Genomic DNA, 22,746 nt, shown 5'->3' with positions numbered 1-22,746 from the left:
TGGTAACTAGAAAAAGCGGAAAATAGAAATAATCTACAGTAGCAGTAAACAAAAAGAGGCTTATTTGGGGCACAGAGATTAGAAGTAACATGCAGATTTAATATATTGCAAAACAGAAGAAAGCTGCATATCTAAAGAAAAAGGCCGGAAATAGAACATTCCTAAAACGCAATAAAACATTTCATGATTGTTCTGAGATTTTTTTTTTTTTTAAAGAGTACGGGAATAATGAAATTGGCCTAGTTTTAGGGTTCTAAAAATATATGCAGAGTTCTCCGATCACTTGACTACATACATATAACTATATATGTATGAGGGTAAGGTTGGTTCCTAGTTCTCAATTAATTATTCAATCCAGAACTTTATTGATCAGCACATAATTAAACATTTTTATTTGACAAAATATAAAAGAAAAAAAATGTAAATTTCCCTGTATACCCAACAGCAACTCCTTAAATGTTCTCAGCTTTCATTGGAATATATAGACACATAAAAATATTTTAGAATTGTTTTCTAATCAAAGCTAAAATAAGCATTGCAGCAACTGGTTTTCAAAAACACACCAGATGTTAGATGTTCTTCTTGCAGCTGGCTCAAAATTCACAAGCGACATATCGCAGCCCCCCGTCTCATAGAGTGTAGAACTGAACTTACCTGTTAAAGAGAAAGCCAAGATAGATTAAGCATTGCTGCATCTTTGAACACTGTAGTAACAAACATATATGTCATACAGCAAGAAGATACAAACTATAAATCCCCTTTACACAATTTTTATCTACATGAAAAATGTTATACATACAAACATCATAAACCATTAATGGGGAACATAGTATAGGTCAGGACCAAATTAAACACAACTGAGAATGCAGATTTACACACACAGGTGAAAAGTTCCTCAAGAGATGGTATGATGCATACAATTTTCATTACCTTGTTCCTGACCTTTCCTTGACCCTGGTCTTCATATTTGACACAGCCCATCAACATGGAATTAAACAGATGGTTTCAGTGCCATCAAGAAAATCTGCTAGTTTTCATTTGAACACTCTTTTTAGTTTACCATACCCCAGAGAAGCTGTGGTGAGCAAAAAAGGGTCTGTAATGGGGATGTTGTGAGAAGAGATATGGTGGTTTTAGCCATCAATTCCCCTGAGACAGCAGTGAAAGGTCCAGTGGAAGGACTGGGGGACAAACTCACAGTGAGCCTAGTTTCTGTAGATATACCATAAAATATTTCAAGAAGAACCCATCCTGTATAGTTAATTTGCAGTGTACACTGCTGTATCTTGCACACCCACCCAGGATCTTCCATAAGGAAAAGTTTAGTTGAGCCTATTTGTTTTTGGAAACAATATCAAAGGGAACATACTGTGGCAAATTGTACTTTTTAGTAATTGTGACAACAGTGAAAAGAGAATTTTCACATGCATAATGGCAGAATTCAGGATTTGTCTGATGAAACTGATTAGAAGTATGCTTTGGACAGATAGAAGCAAGTATTTTGAAAGCAGCACATAGGAACATAGGCCATTCATTGTCAGAGCTAACTTAAGTGGCTTCACAACATTCATGCATGATAGGTCTGTCATTGCTTATCACCTACTACTAGTAACACAAACAAGGGAAGACTGTCTCCATTGGAGCCTGCTTATAAGCTACCTAGAGACATCTTGCTGGTTACTGTTAAAAATAGAATGCTAAATTAAATTGGATGTTGCAAGGCCAGACAAAGACAAGCAGCGAAGCCAGTTTTATCTGAGGTTTTCCAAAGAGCTACCCTGACCTAAGAGCATTACAAATGTTAAATGTTTTATAACATACATCTGATAAGGCCTCCTTATTATGATTTTAGCTAGCATACGATACTCTCAAATTATATGAATTAAAGCAACCCCCCCCCTTGTCAAAGTACTCATTTTAGTTTTAAAAAATGGTGGATTTACAAAACAACCAAGTATTGCCAATTTCTCTCACCACAGGCAAAGAAACCAAATCAAACAACCCCTATCACCCAGTTTTAATCTATAACAATACTGAATAAACTTAGATTAACATAAAAACTGTAGTAGTTAACTTTATACCAGCTTTCCAACTACTCTGCTTCAGTACACACCTATTTCAGTAGAAAAGCATGTTGTAAGATCAAAACAGCCCACTTGCTTTGTTGCCGATGGTAAAAAATCATATTTAGATCCATAGGCAGGAAATATTTTGCAAATGGCAATGGCAAGTTATTTGTTTGCCTGCTAGAACCAAGCTATTCCACAACTGACAACATATGTGTGGCTCAGTAAGCCAGTAACACTTGTGGGCTTATTTACAGAGATACTGGGTTTCTTTTGAGCCCAGGATGAATGGAATGCTGGAGTATCTACCAGAAGTCATTACACAAAGCCACTCCACACAATAAGTAAAAGATATATTTACAGCTATCTATTAAAAATGATGCACATCAATATGAATGTAGACTACATACAAACCTATTTTACCATGGGCACACAAGCTATAAAACTACAGCTTGTGGACAGATGGGACATCAGACAAGCAGACAATGCTCACACGCTATCGTGTATTTTCCTCCCTATACTCTTGTCCTATTAAAGGCGGTCATGAATTGTCCCATGGACAAAGTGACAAAGTCACAAACACAGCATTCAGTGAACATGTTCACTAGATCATAAAAATTAAATATTTAAATATTCTATTATGATCAACAAAACAGTCCAGGAAAAGAAAGCAAACACGAAATCTAAGAATGGGACACCCTATAGCACATGTACAGAGCAGCCAGCATTTTTTTATTGATTTACAAAATCAGCAAAATCCCATAAACAGACAGATTCTGAACTACTGTGGATGGGATACAGACTGAATTCCAATGTGGCATCTGACAAACAAATCTGAATGTGGTTTTTAGCATACCTTGAATGTAGAGTTATTTATTGGGTGCAGTTATATAACCCTTGTCAGCACTCTTAATACAGCACACAACCATTCTTTCTAAATGCTCAGCAAATAAACTGAACCCTGATTCATGCCTGAAATCAAAGGAAAGAAGGGAGTTTTTCTGAAGTATCTGCTTATATAAGGACCCTCAAGCAGAAAGTCCCCTCAATAAAATTACAACAACCACTCAGGCTTTAGCTCAATAGTTGAGCACCTGCTTTGCACGCAGAAGGTCCAAGGTTCAATTCCTGACATCTCCAGCCATATCTCTGCCTACAAACTAGCAGAGCTGCTCCCAGTCAGTATCAGGCTAAACAGAACCATGGCCTGAATCAGTGTAAAGCAGGTTCTTCCAGTGCTTCTTCTACAAACCTAATTTTAAAAGGAGAGAAGATTAAATGGGGAATGCGTTGCCTTCTCAGGCTCTCCATCCCAAATAAAATTGTTCAGACTAAAGATATAGGTGCATGATATAAAAGGAGTAAATGATGACAGGTTTATTTTACCTTTTCCCATAGCATCAACCAGAATGCACTAGTATGACATAGAGCAGTGGTGGCAAACCTATGGCATGCATGCTGCAGCAGGCATGCAGAGCCCTCTCTGACGGCACGTGAGCCAAGTTGCCCCAGCAGCTGTGCACATAGGGGCCATGTGCATGCTCAGAAAGGAGTAGCGGCGCCAGGAGATGATGTCACAAGCCATGACTCATTAGCTGTGACTCATCCAAGCTTCTGCATGGCCGGTCAGTCTGCTGCCAAGGAGATAGATAGATAGATAGATAGATAGATAGATAGATAGATAGATTTGCTTGGACTGGTTGTGAGTTGTTTTTTCTAAACTAAAACCTCAATATTCAGGTTCTGTTGCAGTGTTGGCACTTTGCAATAAATAAGTGGGTTTTGGGTTGCAGTTTGGGCACTCAGTCTCAAAAAGGTTCGCCATCACTGCTATAGAGCATTTACCATGGGTGGTATTAACCTACCTCAGAGGGTTATTGTGAAGCTAAAATGCCAGTTCACTGTTCATGTGCACTGTCCTGAACTACTTTTTAAAAAAGAGCAACACAACTGTAACCTATAGCCTCTTCTGATTTGACAAGCTGATTGGGTGTCTTGCTATTTCTTGACTTGGGGAAGGGTTTGTTGTGTGTCTTTTCTGTAATATGTCACTTGTAGTGATGCCTGTTTGGTCATAATAAATAATAAATAAATACATATTTGTTCATGTCTTGCAGCTCTCAAACATCTGACATTTATTTATTTATTAAAACATTTCTATGCCGCCCCTTGCCAAGGCCTCGGGGCGGCTTACTTACATTTACCATATGTGGCTCTTTCACTGAGCAAGTCTGGCCACCCCTGCTATAAGGTGACACCGTTATCTGAAACTTCTGGCCTTGTGGTTAACACCCCTAAGTGCTTGCATGGTCATAATTCAAAAATTCCTTTAAGCATATGCAATAGTATATTAACACACAGTAGAACTGACCTCTCTCTCTTCCCGGTAAAACAAAAGACTTTGAAAATATGGTGACGTAGAACAGGTAGCTAATGTTGAGGTGGGCTGAGAAGAGTAAGAGATGGAAGAGTTAACAGCCTCAGGACCTAGTTCCTGTTGTTATTGAACTCCATGCAGTGGAGGGACCATCTCTCGCAATTGTAGGGCGTTCCAATTAAAAATTACAATTTATCAATTTTACAGGTATAATTCCTCAGGCAGAATGCACTGGGTGCAAAAGTGGATGTCGCTGTGACATTTGCCCCCAAATAACACAAGAACACTGCCTTTGTTTCCATATAAATAGGAAAGTAGCTGCTTCAAAGCATCCTCTGTACAACTGATATAGAACTGTGGTTTTTATGGTGTGCCCACCAGACAGTGAAGGAGACTATATGCTGCTTTGGCTGGGGGTTAGCAACAGCAGGGATGTTCATAGCTGCAATATGAGAAGGAAAATTCTATTGAAATACAACTGAAATCTGCAGTTTTTCATCAAGACAGTAGGTGGCACCTGACTACATCAGAAAGCTTCCTAAGAAGTTTCCAGCTGTTCCTTGTTACAGAGTGTTTTAAGACCAAAGCATACAAAGCGAGTTCTAAACTGACCCAAATTTTCAAACTTCCTCTATTTCCCCAGTGCCTGAATAAATGCAGCAGGAAAAAACACAAAAGAGGAGTAAGGGAGGGAAAGAAATAAGCAGGGAAGGCGAGCACTGAACCACTCTATTGGGCTGCACTACCTGAACAGATTCTTGACCCACAGTCTGCCTTCTGGGCTAGTCATAATCAGCATGATTCTGGTTAATTCAGCTGGAAAAAAAACCCCTTCATATGGAATCTCTTGATACTAATGCAGTGTTTTAAGAGCTCACACCAATTTTTGGCAGTGGCATTAGAACAGCATTTCCCAAACTAAATTGGACATGGAACACTTTTAGGCTTGAAATGTGTTGGAACCCATAAATGCTCCTCTGGAAGGGACATGAACTATCCACACAATAAAATGGGAATTTGGACCAAAATAGCTGAAATTAAGCTTATTTTTATGCCAAACACTAGCTTATGTATTGCTCAAAATGCATCTGATTGTTTTAAATTTGAGTTTCTTTAAGCTATTTTGGAGATGTTTGTATTTTACAAAGGAAATAAGCATAAAGAAAATTTCCTAATTTAATTTGCAGAACCAGGAGCTACACCTAAGTTGTGATTTTTTTTTTTCTTTTAAGCCTTTCCTACCCTCTTGGTAGAGCTGCCTGCTGAGGGTCTGCTGTCAGGCTTGCAGACCGCTCCCCACTCCCACATACAGACAAACTAAACAAACAAAGATCTCACAGAGAGAGAGAGAGAGCGAGAGAGCGAGCGCGCGCGCGTGCACTTGGCTACCTATGGCTACCTGCAAAAGAGACTAAGACTTGACTACAGACTCTGCTCTATGATGTGGCTCTTGGCTCTGGCCTCATACAAAAGCCATGTAATGCAGTGCGTTCTCAATGTTGTCCATAACTGCTTAGGAGAGATGGGGAGCGTGCACAAGCCAATGAGGGTTTGTGACAGTCACATCACAATAGCAGCCTTTATAATCATGATACTATTCAATTATGCATTTTAATACAGACATAACTTCATATCTAACCATTTTGAGGGACAAAGTATCACTAGCACCAACATTTTCCAATGGAACTTCTATTTGCATTGCACAGAGCATAAGGGTTCTATGGAGCACTGCTTAGGAAACATTGATCTAGAAAAATGACTGTCACATATGCATGTAAATAAAGCATATTTACTCAGTGATCACAATAAAAAATCAATGAAAATTAAGCACAAAAGATGGACTAAACCTGAAGATAGGCCCTCTGTCTTGAATGTAGAATAAAATAACAACTTATTGGGTACACCTCCTGTGTTTTCATTGCCTTTTGTGATGGTGTGTCTGAGGCAATAGAGGTGCTCAGGGCTACCACGAATTGCTTGACACCTGGCCCTAACTGAATGATGACACTGCCCATTCAGAAGGTGGCTGCTGCTGGTACCAGCTCTCCAAGAAGGTCTATGGAGCTCCACAAGGTCCCTGCAACCTGAATCAAGCTTCAAGAGCTTGGGCTTTGTGGCCACTCACACAAGCAGCACCTTCCCTATAAAAGTGGCCTCTACCAGCAATAAAGGACCAAAAGGAGGCTTTAAGTAATTACAAAGCATAGCAAAGTTGAGGGAAGAGAACTGTTTTTGCCACCTCTGCTGCTTCTTACTCTGCAACAGCAAAGGCATCCTATCTGCCTGAAATAATATAGAAGGAGAGGGTGCTCTGAGGAATTTGCAAGCAAGGGTGTACATGTATATGCAAACACAAACACACACACTAGTGTCACACAACATAGAATGCAGCAAGTTGTGCACAAAAGGGAAGGAAGAGGGATTCTTTTTTAAAGCGCCTCAAATTTTAAAAGCTACCTTTTTACTATTCAATGTACACAAGCTTTACAGTATACCATATCATATATTTTCTCAAGGTGTGCAGGATGAAGAATTTAACATTTCTGTGATTTTGGTGGTGCTGACTGTACAGAAAACAAACCTTAAGCTTTTGAAACTGTTTTTCATTTTTCAGAACTCACTAACAGTTTTGTACATTTCTCCCAGAACTTTGCAGGATTTTTCCTTAGTGCCACCTCAATTTTGCATGCTATGATGCATGCATACAACTTGCCCACAAACACACAAGGGAGGGGAGTAAGCCCACTTTCTAAGTTCCCAAAAATGATTTTAGAGGTGCAGGGTACAAAACCTCCCAAAGTGATCTTTCTGAAATTTTGGAGATTTCATCCCCAGCAGCATATCTCTAACGTATGCCATCTTCACACAAACTTCCCCCAAACCTGCATGTGAAGCTTTAGGTTTCTGAAGCTAATATTCTGATTTGTTCTTGAGTTGATGCTGGCCCTTCAAAGTTGTTCCAGTTAAATTAGTCTATTTTCTGAATCATCAAAGTGGGGTTTAAATTGAACCATAAAGTTGGTGCATATTCCTAACATAAACCCAATTATTTATCACAGGTCTAACATCTTCCTTTAAACAGTGCAGACCTAAGCTCTGTCTGCTTGACAACTAATTTCTACCAAATTTGCTGTGGCACTCCTGGGAAAATATGAATAAAACTGAGGTTGTAGCAGAATAGTATATTTTAAGATACTTTTTCTTCTGTAAAGATTCTTGAAGTGAGCAATTTGCCATTTTAATAGTAAGGAACCCCTGCTAATGCACTAAACCCTAAAGGCAGTTTATTAAAAAATATTCTTGTTTTATTCTCAGTTATAGCAACACCATGTTATAGCAACACCAAATTCCATTTTGTCATAACAAAATCACCCAGAAAATGAGACAGCTTGAGTATCTAGAGGATCTGCAGAGCTCTAAAATTTCTCAAATGAGAAAAAAATATTTTAGACAAACCTTTACTAGCTTTATATGAATACGTGTATGTATGGGGTGAAAGGTGACCTTGATAACTTTGAGTACCTTGATATCAATGATTTCTAAACCAGCTTAGGAAAAAAACAGTATTTTTATGATCTCTCTATGGTATAAGAGTTCAATTAAACACTTAAAATTAAATCCAAAGATGTTTTTATATGATATGGTAGACCTGTGCAACCCTCCCGCCCACGCACACACTGCAAAGAATTAGTTGTTTCTCTACAGCTTAAAATATTCTGCATAAGAAGTAAGATAATTCAGCTGTCATTGGATGAGACATTTTCTGCTGTGGTACAAATGTAGAACAGCCCAACATTAAAAAGTATTTGCACATTATTCCTATAACAAATTGCAATTAGTCACTCTTAATTCAAAATTGTTGAATTATGAATACCACATCCTCAATATATCACTGCTTCAATTATTGTGTGTGTGTGTGTGTGTGTGTGTGTGTGTATCAGGGTCACCTGACACATAGAACACAGCGGTTTTTCCATCTTTACAGTACCTTAAATCCAGTCATATTTTCTATTTGGACATTTCAATCAATTTAGCAAAGCAGTTAAAAGTGTGTATGCTATAATGGGAACCACTAGGTAACAATTTACAACTGCAATGTTTAATGCAAAACTTCATTAGTGCTGCAGTCTAATTTATACATTCTTAAACTAGTATGAGTGTTTACCAACAGATACAGCTCCATCCCTGATTAGAGTTTTAAGAACTCTGCATAATGTTGAGGCATGGTATCTTGAAGTACTTTGATGTGACAAAATAAAGGACTGAAGAACTAATTCAATAGCTTCACACAGTGATTCAGTCCTAACATAAAAGAATAACCTATTAAATATGGCAAAAAAGAAAGAAAAGGACTAGAAGCAATTTGCAATAAGAAACGAACCCACAGCATTGTGAAATGACACCAAAACCAAGCAAGTTACAACTAAGCACTTCATATGCCACAAATCTTCATCATAAACACGTAGATTTCACCAAGGTTACAGAAGGCCTGCATACCAAGTTCATCGTGCAAACTGCTGCTGCCGACAGCAGATGCATTGTCATGTGATGCTTCTAACTGGACACTCCCATTTCTCACCAGCAAGGAGGCACTAGCGCTGAGCACTGCTGCCTGGGAATGGGGGCAGGACTGGCCTTTGACTTGGGTTGTGGACTGCTGCCCTTGCTGAACATCTTGAAGGCTACGAAAGAACATGGATGGTGGAGACATTACAGGGAAGAACACAGAAACAACAGCTAGAAACCAAGTTAACACTTTTTATATTTAAAAAAAGGTTAAACAAGAAGTGAGCCAGTATTACACAACAAGCATGTTGCAACATGTCCAGCACAGAAGAGAACAACAACAGAACTAATCGGCTGAATCATCATTCTGAGAGGCCCTGGAGCACTTCCTTGGAATTACGACTTTAGAGTTTTCTCTGCCCCACGGAGTCCTACCCTATGCAGTTTCTGAAAGTGTACAACTGTGCCATGGTGTTGGAACATCGAGTGGCAATATGGTATTTCTTTGAAAATGTAATTGTACTTTTTTTGCTAACAAACTGCAAAATTCACTCTTTCATACAAGTTCAAAGCCAGAGTACTGGAAGTCTAAATGGTAATGGGTAATGTAGTTGCTTTTCTCAATTAATTTTGGCTTGACAATAATTAAGAAAAAACATATATATACCATCACATGATATATAATAGTTCAGTATTTTTCATTTCAATATTCACATACTTCAAGTGTGGGAAAAGGGTGTAGGTTTCCTTTCAGGTATTCCTAAAGAATGCACTGTGAAACTGAAATGATCTGCACATATTGGCAATCTAATAGACATATGTTAGTTCTGGATTCATTCATGGATACGTCTTCTTATGAGATTTTTTTAGGTTGCTAGACACTTTGATTTAATGTAATTTAATGTAACTAGTACCTAATGTAACCAGCATCACGACCATATCCTCACTTACTCAGAACAGTCCTATTGAATTTGTTGCAGCTCACTACTGGGAATGTTTAGAAATGTTTAATAGAAATGTTTTAATAAATAAATAAATAAAACAAATACTGGGTAAATTGGTATAGGATTGCAGCCTAAGCTGACCAGTGGACAGCTTAGGCTGTATATCAAATATATTTGATATGACATGCATTCATATCACCTACAAAATGCACTTGGACAAAGCAGAAAATTTGGGCAAGTGATCATCTTGATGGCACCATTTAGTTCAGTACTGACATAAAGTATTGGGGGCAATATGCTAGCTAGCACTACCAGAGACTAGCCAAAACTACTAGGGACAAGTGACTAGGGAGCTCTACTGACCTATCCTGTTCTGAAAATGGACATTTCAGCTGGTTTCCTTAGTTATTCTAGCAGTTATGTAACTCCCTTCCCGTAACACAAGCACGTATTAGTGAAATAATTTTGCACCTGGTGGACTGCCAGCTTTAGACACTACCCCTAAATTGCACACTGAAAACCACAGTAATCCAGATATTAAGAATGAGCAGTACTTTAGAATGGAAACCAAGTTTTTACCCTAACATATTTTAGCCTGTAAATTTTTCATATGAAGGGTACAATAATAATAAATATCCTTAATTCCATTAAAAATGTCTTTTTTACCCAAATCTTTTTTATTTAACAAAATAAAAGTGATCAAACCTTAAATGCTGGATTAAGATATTGTTTATTATTTCAATTTATATTTAACCTTTCTATATGGCTTAAGGTACTAGCTAAATTTAAATTAGTGTTTTGAAAACTTGTTTGTTCACTTATTAGGCTACATTTTAATGACAAAATACAAGTTAGTTGTAAGATTAAAAAAACCCTCTTATCTACAATTGTTTTGTAACACGCATTGCTCTGTAACTATAATGTTTTTCATGCTAAACGATGATCAGGATTTGTGAATTTTCCAATCAGTAAATTATTTAAGTTCATGAATACAAATAATAGAAAACTATGGAAATTATTCCTTGGCATTCACCCACAACTGCATTCCTGTTAAAAAACACTGCACCTTAATATCTAAGCACATTCCTATAATAATCAAAACTGACAAATTCACATTGCTGCCTTAACTGAAGCAACCGTGTAATCATAAAAATAATTTCAGAAAAACATTTTTGTAAAACTTCCCATTACAGATCTGTATTCCTTCTTGGTTTGGTTGCACTGCCTACATGGATGACAACTTTCTAAGAGTTAGAGTATGGGTGCGTGCCCTTTTCACCAGCCTGCACTTCAGATAAAGTGAGAACTGTATAAATGAGAGAACTGCATAAATGTAGACCTAACTTGCACATCTTTCTCCTCACTCTTCAGGAGAACTGTACAAAACTGGGAAAGTGTGCAAAATCAAATCTACCTCTGGTGCTTCTGCTTCAATTATCTTAGGTTCATGGTTGCAAAGGCTGCAAGCACAACCATATAGAGAGGACTGTGGGCTGCATTTTTCTGTAAACTGGTCCCTTCTGATGTAATGGAGATTTCAACTAGCATTTCTACTGGTAGTGGCACAAAAGTGTTACAAAATTAATTCAAACCACAGATTTCTGTGTCATTAAAATGTTAAACATGTTTTCTTACAATTGTTAACCAACATAGAGTCCAGGGAGCTATTGAGAAGAAAGCTTCCTTTAAGAAATGAAAGTTTTGTCCAAATGAAAAAAAACATAAGCTCAAAATGATTCTACTGGCTTTTGCCACTACTTTGCTTGTACCAGGGAAATGCTTGTACAAGGGAGGTGCAAACCTACAATAACAGAAACAAATAAATATTTCGAGCAGCATATTACTAATAACATCAAGGCCAAGAAGTGAGAATTCTTTAAATATATCAGAAAAAGATAAACCACCTACAGGAGCAGTTGGGCCACTGGAAGATAATGGAATTAAAGGAGCACTAAAGAAAAATAAAGCGATTGCAGAGAAGCTAAATGATTTTTTTTTTCATCAGACTTCATAGCAGAAGATGCAGAACAGATAGCTGTACCTGAACTTAGATATTCTGGAGGGAAGTCAGGGGAATTAATGCAGGTGGTAGTGACAAAAGATGGAATTCTCAACTGTATTGATAAACTGAAAGTCCATAAATCACCAGGCTCAGATCAATCCTAGAGTCCTTAAAGAACTCAAATATGAAATTGCTAACCTTCCTAACAAAATATTTAATATATTCCCAACATCAGCCTTTGTACAGAGGATTTGAGAAAAGCCAGTGTAACACCAGTTTTTTTAAAGGGATCCAGAGGGGATCCAGGGAATGACAGGCTAGTTAGCTTAACATCTGTTCTGGGTAAATGGCTTGAAAGCGTTATTAAAGATGGAATCAGTAAGCACATAGAAGGAAAAGGCCTGCTGAAAAAGAATCAAAATGGTTTCCGCAAGGTGAAGTCCTGTTTCACTAACCTATTTGAGTTCTTTAAGAGCTTCAGCAAACACGAGGATGATCCTCAGTGTAGGAATAGCAATTATCTCCTAATGGAGGGATGTAGCCAGTGGAGTCCTGCAGGGTTTTGTATACTTTTCAATCTATTCAAAAATAATCAAATACATTTCAACCTATTCAAAAATCATCTGGAAGTAGGAATAAGTAGTGATGTGGAAAAGTTTCTGGGCAACGCCAAACTATTTAGGGTGGTTAAAACCGAAAGGGATAGTGAGAAGCTCCAAAGGGATCTCTCCTAGCTGAGAGAATGCACACGAAAGCGGCAAATGCAGTTCAATGTAAGCAAGGGTAAAGTAATGCCTATCAGGGCAAAAAGTAGGAGCTGATGAGATTGGAGCTAGCAGTGAGTGATTAAGAAAGGGATATAGGTGCTGCTGGTGACAGTGGTCAGCTTAATGAAAATGTTGGCCCAGTGTGCAGCTTCTGTGAGAAAGATAACACTCCATATTAGGCATAATTAGGGATGTAATATAACATAAAACTGCCAAGATCGTTATCCCCTTATGCAGATTTTTGGTGTGACCACACTTACAATATTGTGTACCGTTCTGCCTGCCTTACCTGAAAAAGGACATTATTAGGTTGGAAAACGCACAGAGAAGGAAAATGAAAATGATCAGGGGCTGCTGTAATTCTCCTATGAAGGGTTGTTACAGCAACTAGGACTGTTTAGATTTTTTTAAAAAGGTGAATAAGGGGAGATATGATACATGTGATTGAAATAATGCAGGGTGTGGAGAAAGTAGAGAAGGAGACATTTTTCTCCCTCTCCCAGAACCTGGAGCCATCCCATGAAGCTGACTTGTTGGAGGTTTAGGATACATAAAAGGAAGTACTTCGCATACCAAATATCATTAAAATACGGAAATGTCTGCCATGGGAAGTAGTGATAGCTACCAATTTGGATGGCTTTAAAGGTGATTGGGCAAATTCATGGAAGAGGAGACTATCAATGGCTCCTAGCCTTGCTAGCTATGTACTACTTCCTTTAGCAGAGGTGGCATGCCTGCATACACCACTTGCGGAGGAGCCTGGGTGGGCTGAGTTCTTGTACTTATCCTGCTTGATAAACCCTGTGTACAACCGCTCTGTCACTGTGTAAATAGAGTAGTTAACTAGATGGATCATTGGTCTGACCCAGCGTGCCTTTTCTTATGTTCTTATGTACCTAATAACAGTTTTAATTTTCAAAGCTCTTCTCTCCCTTTATACCATAATGGGTCCTGCACTGCACATGCTTAAATGTTACAAGTGTAGAAGAGGCACATCCACTAGAATAGTGATTTACATGTTTCAACATGGTAAAATTAATGAGAATAAGGCATATTTTAAGACACAGAAAAATAGGAGAGCACACTGCAAGATGAGAGCACATTGACCATGAAGTTTACTGGGTGATTGAGTCAGTCACGGACTCTCAGCCTAACCTACTTTGCAGAGCTCGTGTTGTGAGGATAAGTGCTTTAGGGCAATGACATGGAACAACGCTGGCCAAGGCAATATGGGAAAGGAGAGTCTTTCTACTGCTAGAACATACTCTGCCATTATTACTTTGTAAAACCCCTTATTGGAAGCTGTCCCAAGATGTTTGTAGGAGACAAGTTAGAGACGCTTTTAATTAATAGAAAGATAGACAGACAGATAGATAGATAAGATGAAAACACTTGGGAAGAGGCAATATTACAAGAGTCCCACTAGAGTAGTTACTACAGACAAAACAATAACCATGACATTACAAATATGAAATACTTTTTATGGTTGCAGTGATGTTTTTGGAAAAGCTAAAGAGAGTTTATCTGTTTCAGTTACAGTTTTTAGTGACAAACTAGCAACATAAACCTCCAAGAATCAACATTTTATTATGCATTGTTACCCCAAAATTTTTACCTCTACTCCTGCTATTGCACAAAACACTACAAATTAAAGATCAATTGTTATTTACGTCAAACCTTGGAAAATATTCAGTAACGTGCGAGAAGCACAATGAATATAAAATACTGTCAATGAATCCATGCAGTTATGCTGCCATTCAGATTGTCACTTTCCAGGGCAGATGCAGAGGTAAATATTACCTGCCAGTAAGAACAATGCTAGCCTGAATGGCCCTGATGAACTTTAACATTCATTTAGCAGCAGACACCTTTCTGTTTCTCCATCTGAGCACAGGAAACAGGCTAAAGTGCAACACCTGACAGCTTTATCTAGAATCTAGATTCTAGATGGACATCTAACTGAAGTCAATGGGACCATCTGCTACATACTTTAGGACATGGCTGCAGTCACCTCTGTCTTTCAGAGTAACAGTGAAAACCTTCTGCCCATGTGTTTTGATTTCAGGCACATGCACTATATTAGGCAATCAACACAGAGAACCTAGGAGGCCACAAAGGTTCATGTAAAAGGAGACTTGTTTATGAGTACAACATATAGCATTTGCAAGTTAGGTTATCAACCTATGTAAATATTTTTGTTGGAAAAAAGTGAATTGCTTTCAACAGATTCATCAGTACAGAAATATATTTAGTCCTGGAGCTCAGATTACACAGTCTCAAAGTAAAAATGTTTCACCAAAATGGAAAGGGCAAAGTAGAATACAGCAAAGGGATAGGAAATAGACATGCTAAACCACAGTCACATTTTTATACTGGAGATATTTCTAATATCAATGTTAATGATAGGAGTAACATCGTAGAGTGGAGCTGTACTTGTGACAATTCTTTATGTGGGCAATTAACAAGTTATCTTTATATTTATAGTTCTAATTTTTCCAGTGAATTGTTCATATTGATAACGTAATGATTTATTATATCTGCATCTCATTAAGAGTATATATGACATGCACATGGTGGGCATGTCGTAAGCGGAGCTGGCTGGTGCTGGAGGTCAGACTAGATGGCCTGGGAGACCCCTTCTGACTCGCTCTGTTTCTATGTTTCTATGTATATCACTACCACGTCAAAGAAGTGGCAAAAGCCAGTAGGATCACTTTGAACTTTTTTAAAAAATGGCTTCATGAATAGAGATCTTAAAACAGAACTTTCTTCACAGAAGATTAGAAGGCCATTTCTGTATTGAAAGAAATCATCTTAAGAATTGTTAGGTGAAATATTTGAGTATGCACTGGATTTAATACACTGTTTCTGCTTAATCAAAGAAAGTATGGTGGCACAGCAAGCTATGTCATGAACATTTAATATAAACCCTACTTAAAATTTATTTATTTATTTGCATATTTATATGTCGCCTATAAGTGCCAGAACAGCCTCCCTAGGTGGCTCATACAATAAAACAACATAAAAATGCTTTGTTGTGGTTGTTAGTCGTGAAGTCGTGTCCGACCCATCGCAACCCCATGGACAACATTCCTCCAGGCCTCCAGTATTTGAGTTTCATCTTCAGCATCTGGTCTTCTAAAGAGCAATCAGGTTTGATCTCCTCTAGGACAGATTGGTTTGATCGCCTTGCAGTCCAAGGGACGCGGAGGAGTCTTCTCCAGCACCACAATTCAAAGGCCTCAATCCTTCAGCGCACAACCTTCCTTATGGTCCAACTTCCACAGCCATACATTGCACCTGGGAAAACCATAGGCTTGACTATACGCACTTTTGTCGGCAGGGTGATGTCTCTGCTTTTTAGTATGCTGTCTAGATTTGCCATAGCTTTCCTCCCCAGGAGCAAGCGTCTGTTAATTGCTTGGCTGCAGTCCCCATCTGCAGTGATCTTGGAGTCCAGGAAAATAAAATCTGTCACTACCTCCATTTCTTCCCCATCTATTTGCCAGGAAGTGAGAGGACCGGATGCCATGATCTTAGTTTTCTTAATGTTGAGTTTTAAGCGAACTTTTGTGCTCTCCTCCTTCACCCACATCAAGAGGCTCTTTAGTTCCTCTTCACTTTCTTCCATGAGAGTGGTATCATCTGCATATCTGAGGTTGTTGATATTTCTCCCAGCAATCTTAATTCCAACTGGTGATTCATCTAGCCCCACCTGTCTCATGATGTGCTCTGCATATAAGTTAAATAGGCAGGGCGACAGTATACAGCCTTGCTGAACTCCTTTCTCAATTTTGAACCAATCAGTGGTTCCGTGTCCAGTTCTCACTGTTGCTTCTTGACCCGCATATAGGTTTCTCAAGAGACAAATAAGATGGTCTGGTACTCCCATCTCTTTAAGAACTTGCCACAATTTGTTGTGATCCACACAATCAAAAGTTTTGCCCTTCTTTGGGATCGGAATGTAAACTGACCTTTTCCAATCCTGTGGCCACTGTTGAATTTTCCAAATTTGCTGGCATATTGAGTGTAGCACTTTTACTGCACCGTCTTTTAACATTCTGAATACCTCAGCTGGAATACTGTCACCTCCACTAGCTTTGTTGTTGCTCAGACTTCCTAAGACCCATTTGACTTCACATTCCAGGATGTCCGGTTCGAGGTCAATGAGCACCCCATTGTGGCTATCAGGGACGTTAAGCTCCTTCTTGTATAGTTCTTCTGTGTAATCTTGCCACCTCTTCTTAATCTCTTCTGCCTCTGTTAGGTCCCTGCCATTTTGGTCCTTTATCATGCCCATCTTTGCATGAAACGTTTCCTTCATATCTCCAGTTTTCTTGAAGAGATCTCTGGTCCGCCCTATTCTCATTTTCTTCTATTTCTTTGCACTGTTCATTTAGGAAGGCATTCTCATATCTTCTAGCTATTCTCTCTCTGGAATTCTACATTCAATTGGGTGTATCTTTCTCTTTCTCCCTTGCCTTTCACTTCCCATCTTTCCTCAGCTATTTGTAAAGCTTTCTCAGACAGCCATTTTGCTTTCTTGTATTTCTTTTTCTTTGGGATGGTTTTAGTCGCTACCTCTTGTATGAACTTCCATCCATAGTTGCGAACTTCCATCCATAGTTCTTCAGACACTCTGTCTATCACTTAAATCTATTTGTCACCTCTACTGTATATTCATCAGCGATATGATTTAGCTCATACCTGAGTGGCCTAGTGCTTTTCCCTACTTTCTTCAATTTAAGCCTAAATTTTGCAACAAGAAGCTCATGATCTGAGCCACAGTCAGCTCCTGGTCCTGTTTTTACTGACCGTATAGAGCTTCTCCATCTTTGGCTGCTGAGCACATAGTCAATCTGATTTCTGTGGTGACCGTCTGGTGATGCCCATGTGTAGAGTCGTCTCTTGGGTTGTTGGAAAAGAGTGTTTGCTATGACCATCGTATTCTCTTGACAAAATTCTACCAGCCCGTGCCCTGCTTCATTTTGTACTCCAAGGCCAAACTTGCCTGTTATTCCGGTTATCTTTTGGCTTCCTACTTTAGCATTCCAATCCCCCATGATGATAAGGACATGATTTTTTGGTGTTAATTCTACAAGGTGTTGTAGGCCTTCATAGAACCAGTCAACTTCAGCCTCTTCAGCACCAGTGGTTGGTGTATAGACGTGGACTACTGTGATGTTGAATGGTTTACCTTGGATTCGAACTGAGATCATTCTGTCATTTTGGAGATTGTATCCCAGTACTGCTCTTACAGCATCGGACTCTCCTTTCACCACCAGGTACATCTGCAACTGAGTATCCTTTCGGCTTTGACCCAATCACTTCATTCTTTCTAGTAATACTAGTACTAGCCCTCTGCTCTTCCCCAGTAGCATATTGGACACCTTCCGACCTGAGGGGCTCATCTTCCGGCATCATATCTTTTTGCTTTTTGGAACTGTCCATGAGGTTTTCATGGCAAAGATACTGGAGTGGGTTGCCATTTCCTTCTCCAGTGAACCACATTTTGTCAGTGCTCTCTGATATGACCTATCCATCTTGGGTGGCCCTGCACGGCATAGCTCATAGCTTCACTGAGCTCAAGCCCCTTCGCCACAACAAGGCAGTGATCCATGAAGGGGATCACTGCTTATCATTATCTATTAATGATAGAGCTAGTAAGACTGCTCTCTCTTCAATTTTTCTCCCTGAAAAGACAAGGGGCAGTTCAGATTTATCTGTCGGCATGTACAAAAGCAGACTTGAGATTTAAGTGTACAACCTCCAGAATGATTCACATTTATTACAGAGAGATTCTTGCTGTGGTCATTGTTAGCCACTTCTAGCAGGAATTGGAGTTTTTCCAGAAGAAAGTAATTTTTTATCAGAAGCATTGTTTTTACTAATAAGGTATGTTTTAAATAGTTGAAAAAATATTTTGTTTAGCATTCTAAAGCCTTATTCTCCCTCCCCAAATCTACCAAAACATATAAGGAAGTTGGATTACTGGCAACACTTATCTATACAAAGAGTTAGAACATTGTGCATGTGTTGAAAGAAAGAGGGAAAGTGCAAGAGCCTTTATTGTTCAAGGTAGATAAGAGGGGCCTAGATGGACCAATCCCACATCTTGGTATAAGCCAGTTTCCTATGTACCTACTGGTTTCTTTCACTGTCACTTGATTGATCTATTGTTGAATTTTGTTCAGGACTAAAGCAAAACAACATTACAAAGCTACTTTGTGTAATATACAGAGTGAAGTGTGTAAATAACACTTGGGCCATTGCCAAAATCCAAATCAATTCTGTAATTGAACAGAAAACAAGTTGAAGCAACAGTCTAGACTTGGCTGAGACATGTTAATGCATGACTGGGGGGCAAAGGAATTATCATAATAGTATACTATCCTAACCTGGAACTGCTTTTTTCCAGATTTCTAGGGGTTGTCAAATGTTTAGGAGCCTATGTTTAGATGTTAATTCCACACAGCACTTAGACAATTATCTCTTAGTTTCTGACATCTATATTGTAGGCAGTGGGGTGACTAAAAGACTTAAGGTTTCTTTTAGCCCTTCCTAAAATATAGACTTTTCTTTCATTTCTTTGACTAAGTAAAAGGGGGGAGGTGGGGGAGAAGATAAGTATATATTCAGAAGAACTAGAAGGAATGACTGGCAAATATGTTGGTTTCATTAGAGAAATCAATGAACACACACACAGTAAGTGTGAAATTTTATTTATGTATCCTAATTTATTGAAAGAACAGAATTTAAGCATTATGAAAGGATAAGATGACAATAATTCGCAAGAATAGCTAGCATGGTGCACAGTATTAACAGTGCACAGTATTAGTAACAACTAATCAGAAAAATTAACACCACACATTTTGCTGTGTTTATTCTCCCATGAACATTTATTTTACTTTTCAGTAAAGGGATGAGAGAGCAATGAGGAGGCCACATACTTTTGAATATTATTTATGGCCTCACTTAACTGTTTCCCAAAATGCTTCTGTCCAGTGAGAGAAGGACTCTAAGCAGAGTTGGGTCTGGTTGAAATCTGGATGGGTGACTGAAATGTAGTAAACTGCCCAGAGAGCTTCAGCTATGGGCGGTATAGAAATGAAATGTAATAATAATAATAATTGTCAAGAAAACAGGAAAAATAATGAAGATATCAATCCATTGCTTCAAACAATGGGAGTATCCAAGCAGAAAAAAGTGTCTAAAATTTGCTAGCATTATTAAATCAAAGAAGCAGAATAATAGCTATAAATAGGATATTTATTCTTGCATATAACTGTGTGAACAGAAGTACATTATGTGACAATACCTCATACCTCTTCACTTGGTGAAAATGCACAGAGCCTAAGGGACCATTCTTGTTTTGTAATACATTCTTGTTTTCTTGAAAATACTATCCACACAAATGGGTTTCCATAAAATTGTGAACCCTTGTGAAGTTTTATGTATTTGGGGCAATTTTAACCATACTAGATGTCTGGAATGTCAGGTTTAAAACTCAATAAAGCCATTTCTCAGGACAGATTTTTACACAGTTATTGCAGTATCCAATTTGACACTACTGCTAACTGAAGTTAGCTGGATTGTTTCCAAGATAGTTCTGAGTATTTAGGAATAAACAGTCAATTTAGCAGCAGGCAAATTTTATAAGCATATTTACTAGTCCTTATGAAGAAACTACCGTATTTTTTGCTCTATAAGAAGCACTTTTCCCCCTCAAAAGTAAGGGGAAATGTCCGTGCGTCCTATAGAGTGAATATGTGTGTGCAGTAAGTCTGTCAGATGTGCAGCCCATGGAGAAGTGATGGGGAATGTGCCTGTGATTATGTGCCCATTTGATGCAGAATTTTTTTTTCTCGTTTTCCTCCTCTAAAAATTAGGTGCGTCTTATGGTTAGGAGCGTCTTATAGAGCGAAAAATACGGTAGGTGCTATCCCAATGTCACTATCAAGAAAACTTAATTAAGGGCTTTCAATTTCATAGAAACATTACTCTCTATTTTATGAATATGTTTTTTAACAATCAGAATCCAAGGTTCAAACATGTCAAATGAGGAATATCAAAAGCAGTCACGGATTTGCTCAGTGGCTTATAAGCTACGTATGGCTACAGCTCAGAAAAATGTAGTCAAGGGTGTAAATGCTTTGTATGTGGTAGAGCAGATTGCTGAAAAAAGAGCAACAATCAACCAAATAACATGACCTCTGGGGACTACAAACATCACTTTAGCGTCTTAATAAATGATGATTATTTCATGTGAAATGATATATTTTTTCAGAGTCAGATTATTTTGTTATATTATGGTTCTTATTTTGTATTGAAATGTGTTCAATCTTTTTCATTCTGCCCATTTCTCTGCTTTATTATATATTTCTAATAATTCTGTATTTTGCTTACTCTGTTTCAATGTATTATTCTTTTAGCACTGAGTCTTGCTGCTGTAGATAAGAACCTAAGAATAGAGGGGATGATGGTTCTTTAACATTCAGAGATGTCTTGTATGAGTCGAAAGGTAGTCTTGACTCAAGTTCTTCAAATCATATGCCATTCCAAGTGGTACCTCAACCCACAAGAGTGGCTTTGGGAGAGACATACGTGAGTCTGTATAGATCAACCTGCTGATAATGTCCCCAAAATGTTATTTGAGTCTAGGAATAGCTAACACATATTTTTGCATATACTGAACTCACCTACCTCATAACACTGGCCTCCAGATTCAGAATTAGGTGGACAGATGAATAATTTAATGAAATTTCTACAGCCTACGTTTGTGGGAGAAATGCAACACTTGACAATCTGACAAACTTAAATGAAAGAGGTAGTTTTAAGTCAGTTTGTTAGCACTTTGGATGACTTAGACATCACTCATTGGCCTATTCATTTTGAAGGGGGTGGAGAAAAGGAACAAAGAGTGCAGTGTACACATGCACAATCCAAAATTATCACGAATACATGCAGTAACATCTCAGAGAGATTGGTTGGTTGATATTGCAAAGGAGGGAAGGCAAAAGAAAGCATTTTTGCAACACTGTGGGGCTGGGAAGCAGTGATCAGCTGCATGCATGCTAGATAGGGTGGAACACAAATACCATACCTGAGGGGTGAGCCGATGAGCAATGAAGGAGGGGTAGGGTTACTCCCTGCATTGTGACGGCGCCGTACTGCCTGACGCCTAAATGTGCTGCGTTCACGACGAACTGTGACCGCCTCCTCACTGGTTTGTGCTGCTGCATCAAGACAGACGATGTCAAATTGAAGCCCAGTCCAGTGATGTTCACAGCATCTTATGCTTCCCCCCACCCCCAAGTTAAAATAATTGTTCCTTATGTTGCAAATGAACCATTCTGAGTTCGCCAATAAAGAGAGTATCAAGACAGAATTATCACCTTAAAAACAAAATATATAGCTAAATTTCTACTAACCCAAACAGGATAATTGAAAATCCCCTGAAAATAAATAAATCCGATTTTTTAGAGTTCAGTTATTTTAAGCATGGCTGTTTAAAATTAAACAAGAATTGAAAACAAAACTTAGGTCTACAAATATTAAACTGAACCCATGAAACTTTAACACAATAAACGGAGTTAGAGCCTGCACTTCTGTATTAAAATCTAAACTACTGGAGAGGAGAATAGAGAAAACAAACCTAAATCCCCCTTGGGTTAATGCAATAAATGTCATGCTTCTTTGGACAGTGGCCTTAGTCCCTTCACATGTACATAAAGCCAAACTAAAATCAATTTCATAGTTGCCCTTTGCCTCCAAGTAAATATAAACTGCATGGCCAGATTTGAGTGTGGTGTAGAGTCTCCATTCACTTACAAAGCAATATGCTGGATCTGTTCTAGCAACTCTTTAGCAAATATACTTGCTCTGGAAATGTAAATACTACGAAACAACCACCTAATTTAAAAAACTTGTTTAAATCACGCTTTTTCCCTTTGTGATTTGAATCCTGTTGATTTAAATTCATCCACTCTGTACCTAACAGCAACACACAGGTTGAATTTTCCAATCTCTTTTAAAGTTAAATCCTCTGAATGTGTTTTGCAGAGATCAGTTCAGTCCTTTTCCA

At 38.4% G+C, this 22,746-nt stretch overlaps 1 protein-coding gene across 6 annotated transcripts in view; it reads right to left on the bottom strand.

Moving 5' to 3' along the window:
- PCNX1 (pecanex 1) overlaps positions 1-22,746 on the bottom strand; it is a 99,618-nt gene that overhangs the window by 35,160 nt on the left and 41,712 nt on the right. For 2 of the 6 annotated variants that reach the window (XM_044437142.1, XM_044437144.1), the window contains exons 7-9: positions 21,766-21,898; positions 8,941-9,125; positions 564-654 (exon numbers count right to left, since the gene is read on the bottom strand). In XM_044437142.1, the coding sequence (XP_044293077.1) occupies positions 564-654; positions 8,941-9,125; positions 21,766-21,898 (409 nt within the window). The remainder of the gene's footprint in view (positions 1-563; positions 655-8,940; positions 9,126-21,765; positions 21,899-22,746) is intronic. The other 4 variants (XM_044437146.1, XM_044437147.1, XM_044437143.1 and 1 more) reach the window with 3 other exon arrangements.

Source organism: Varanus komodoensis, unplaced genomic scaffold (genome assembly GCF_004798865.1).
Source record: "Varanus komodoensis strain SLA01 unplaced genomic scaffold, ASM479886v1 scaffold3, whole genome shotgun sequence".
Lineage (NCBI taxonomy): Eukaryota > Metazoa > Chordata > Lepidosauria > Squamata > Varanidae > Varanus > Varanus komodoensis.
This window is presented reverse-complemented; position numbering and strand designations above follow the sequence as displayed.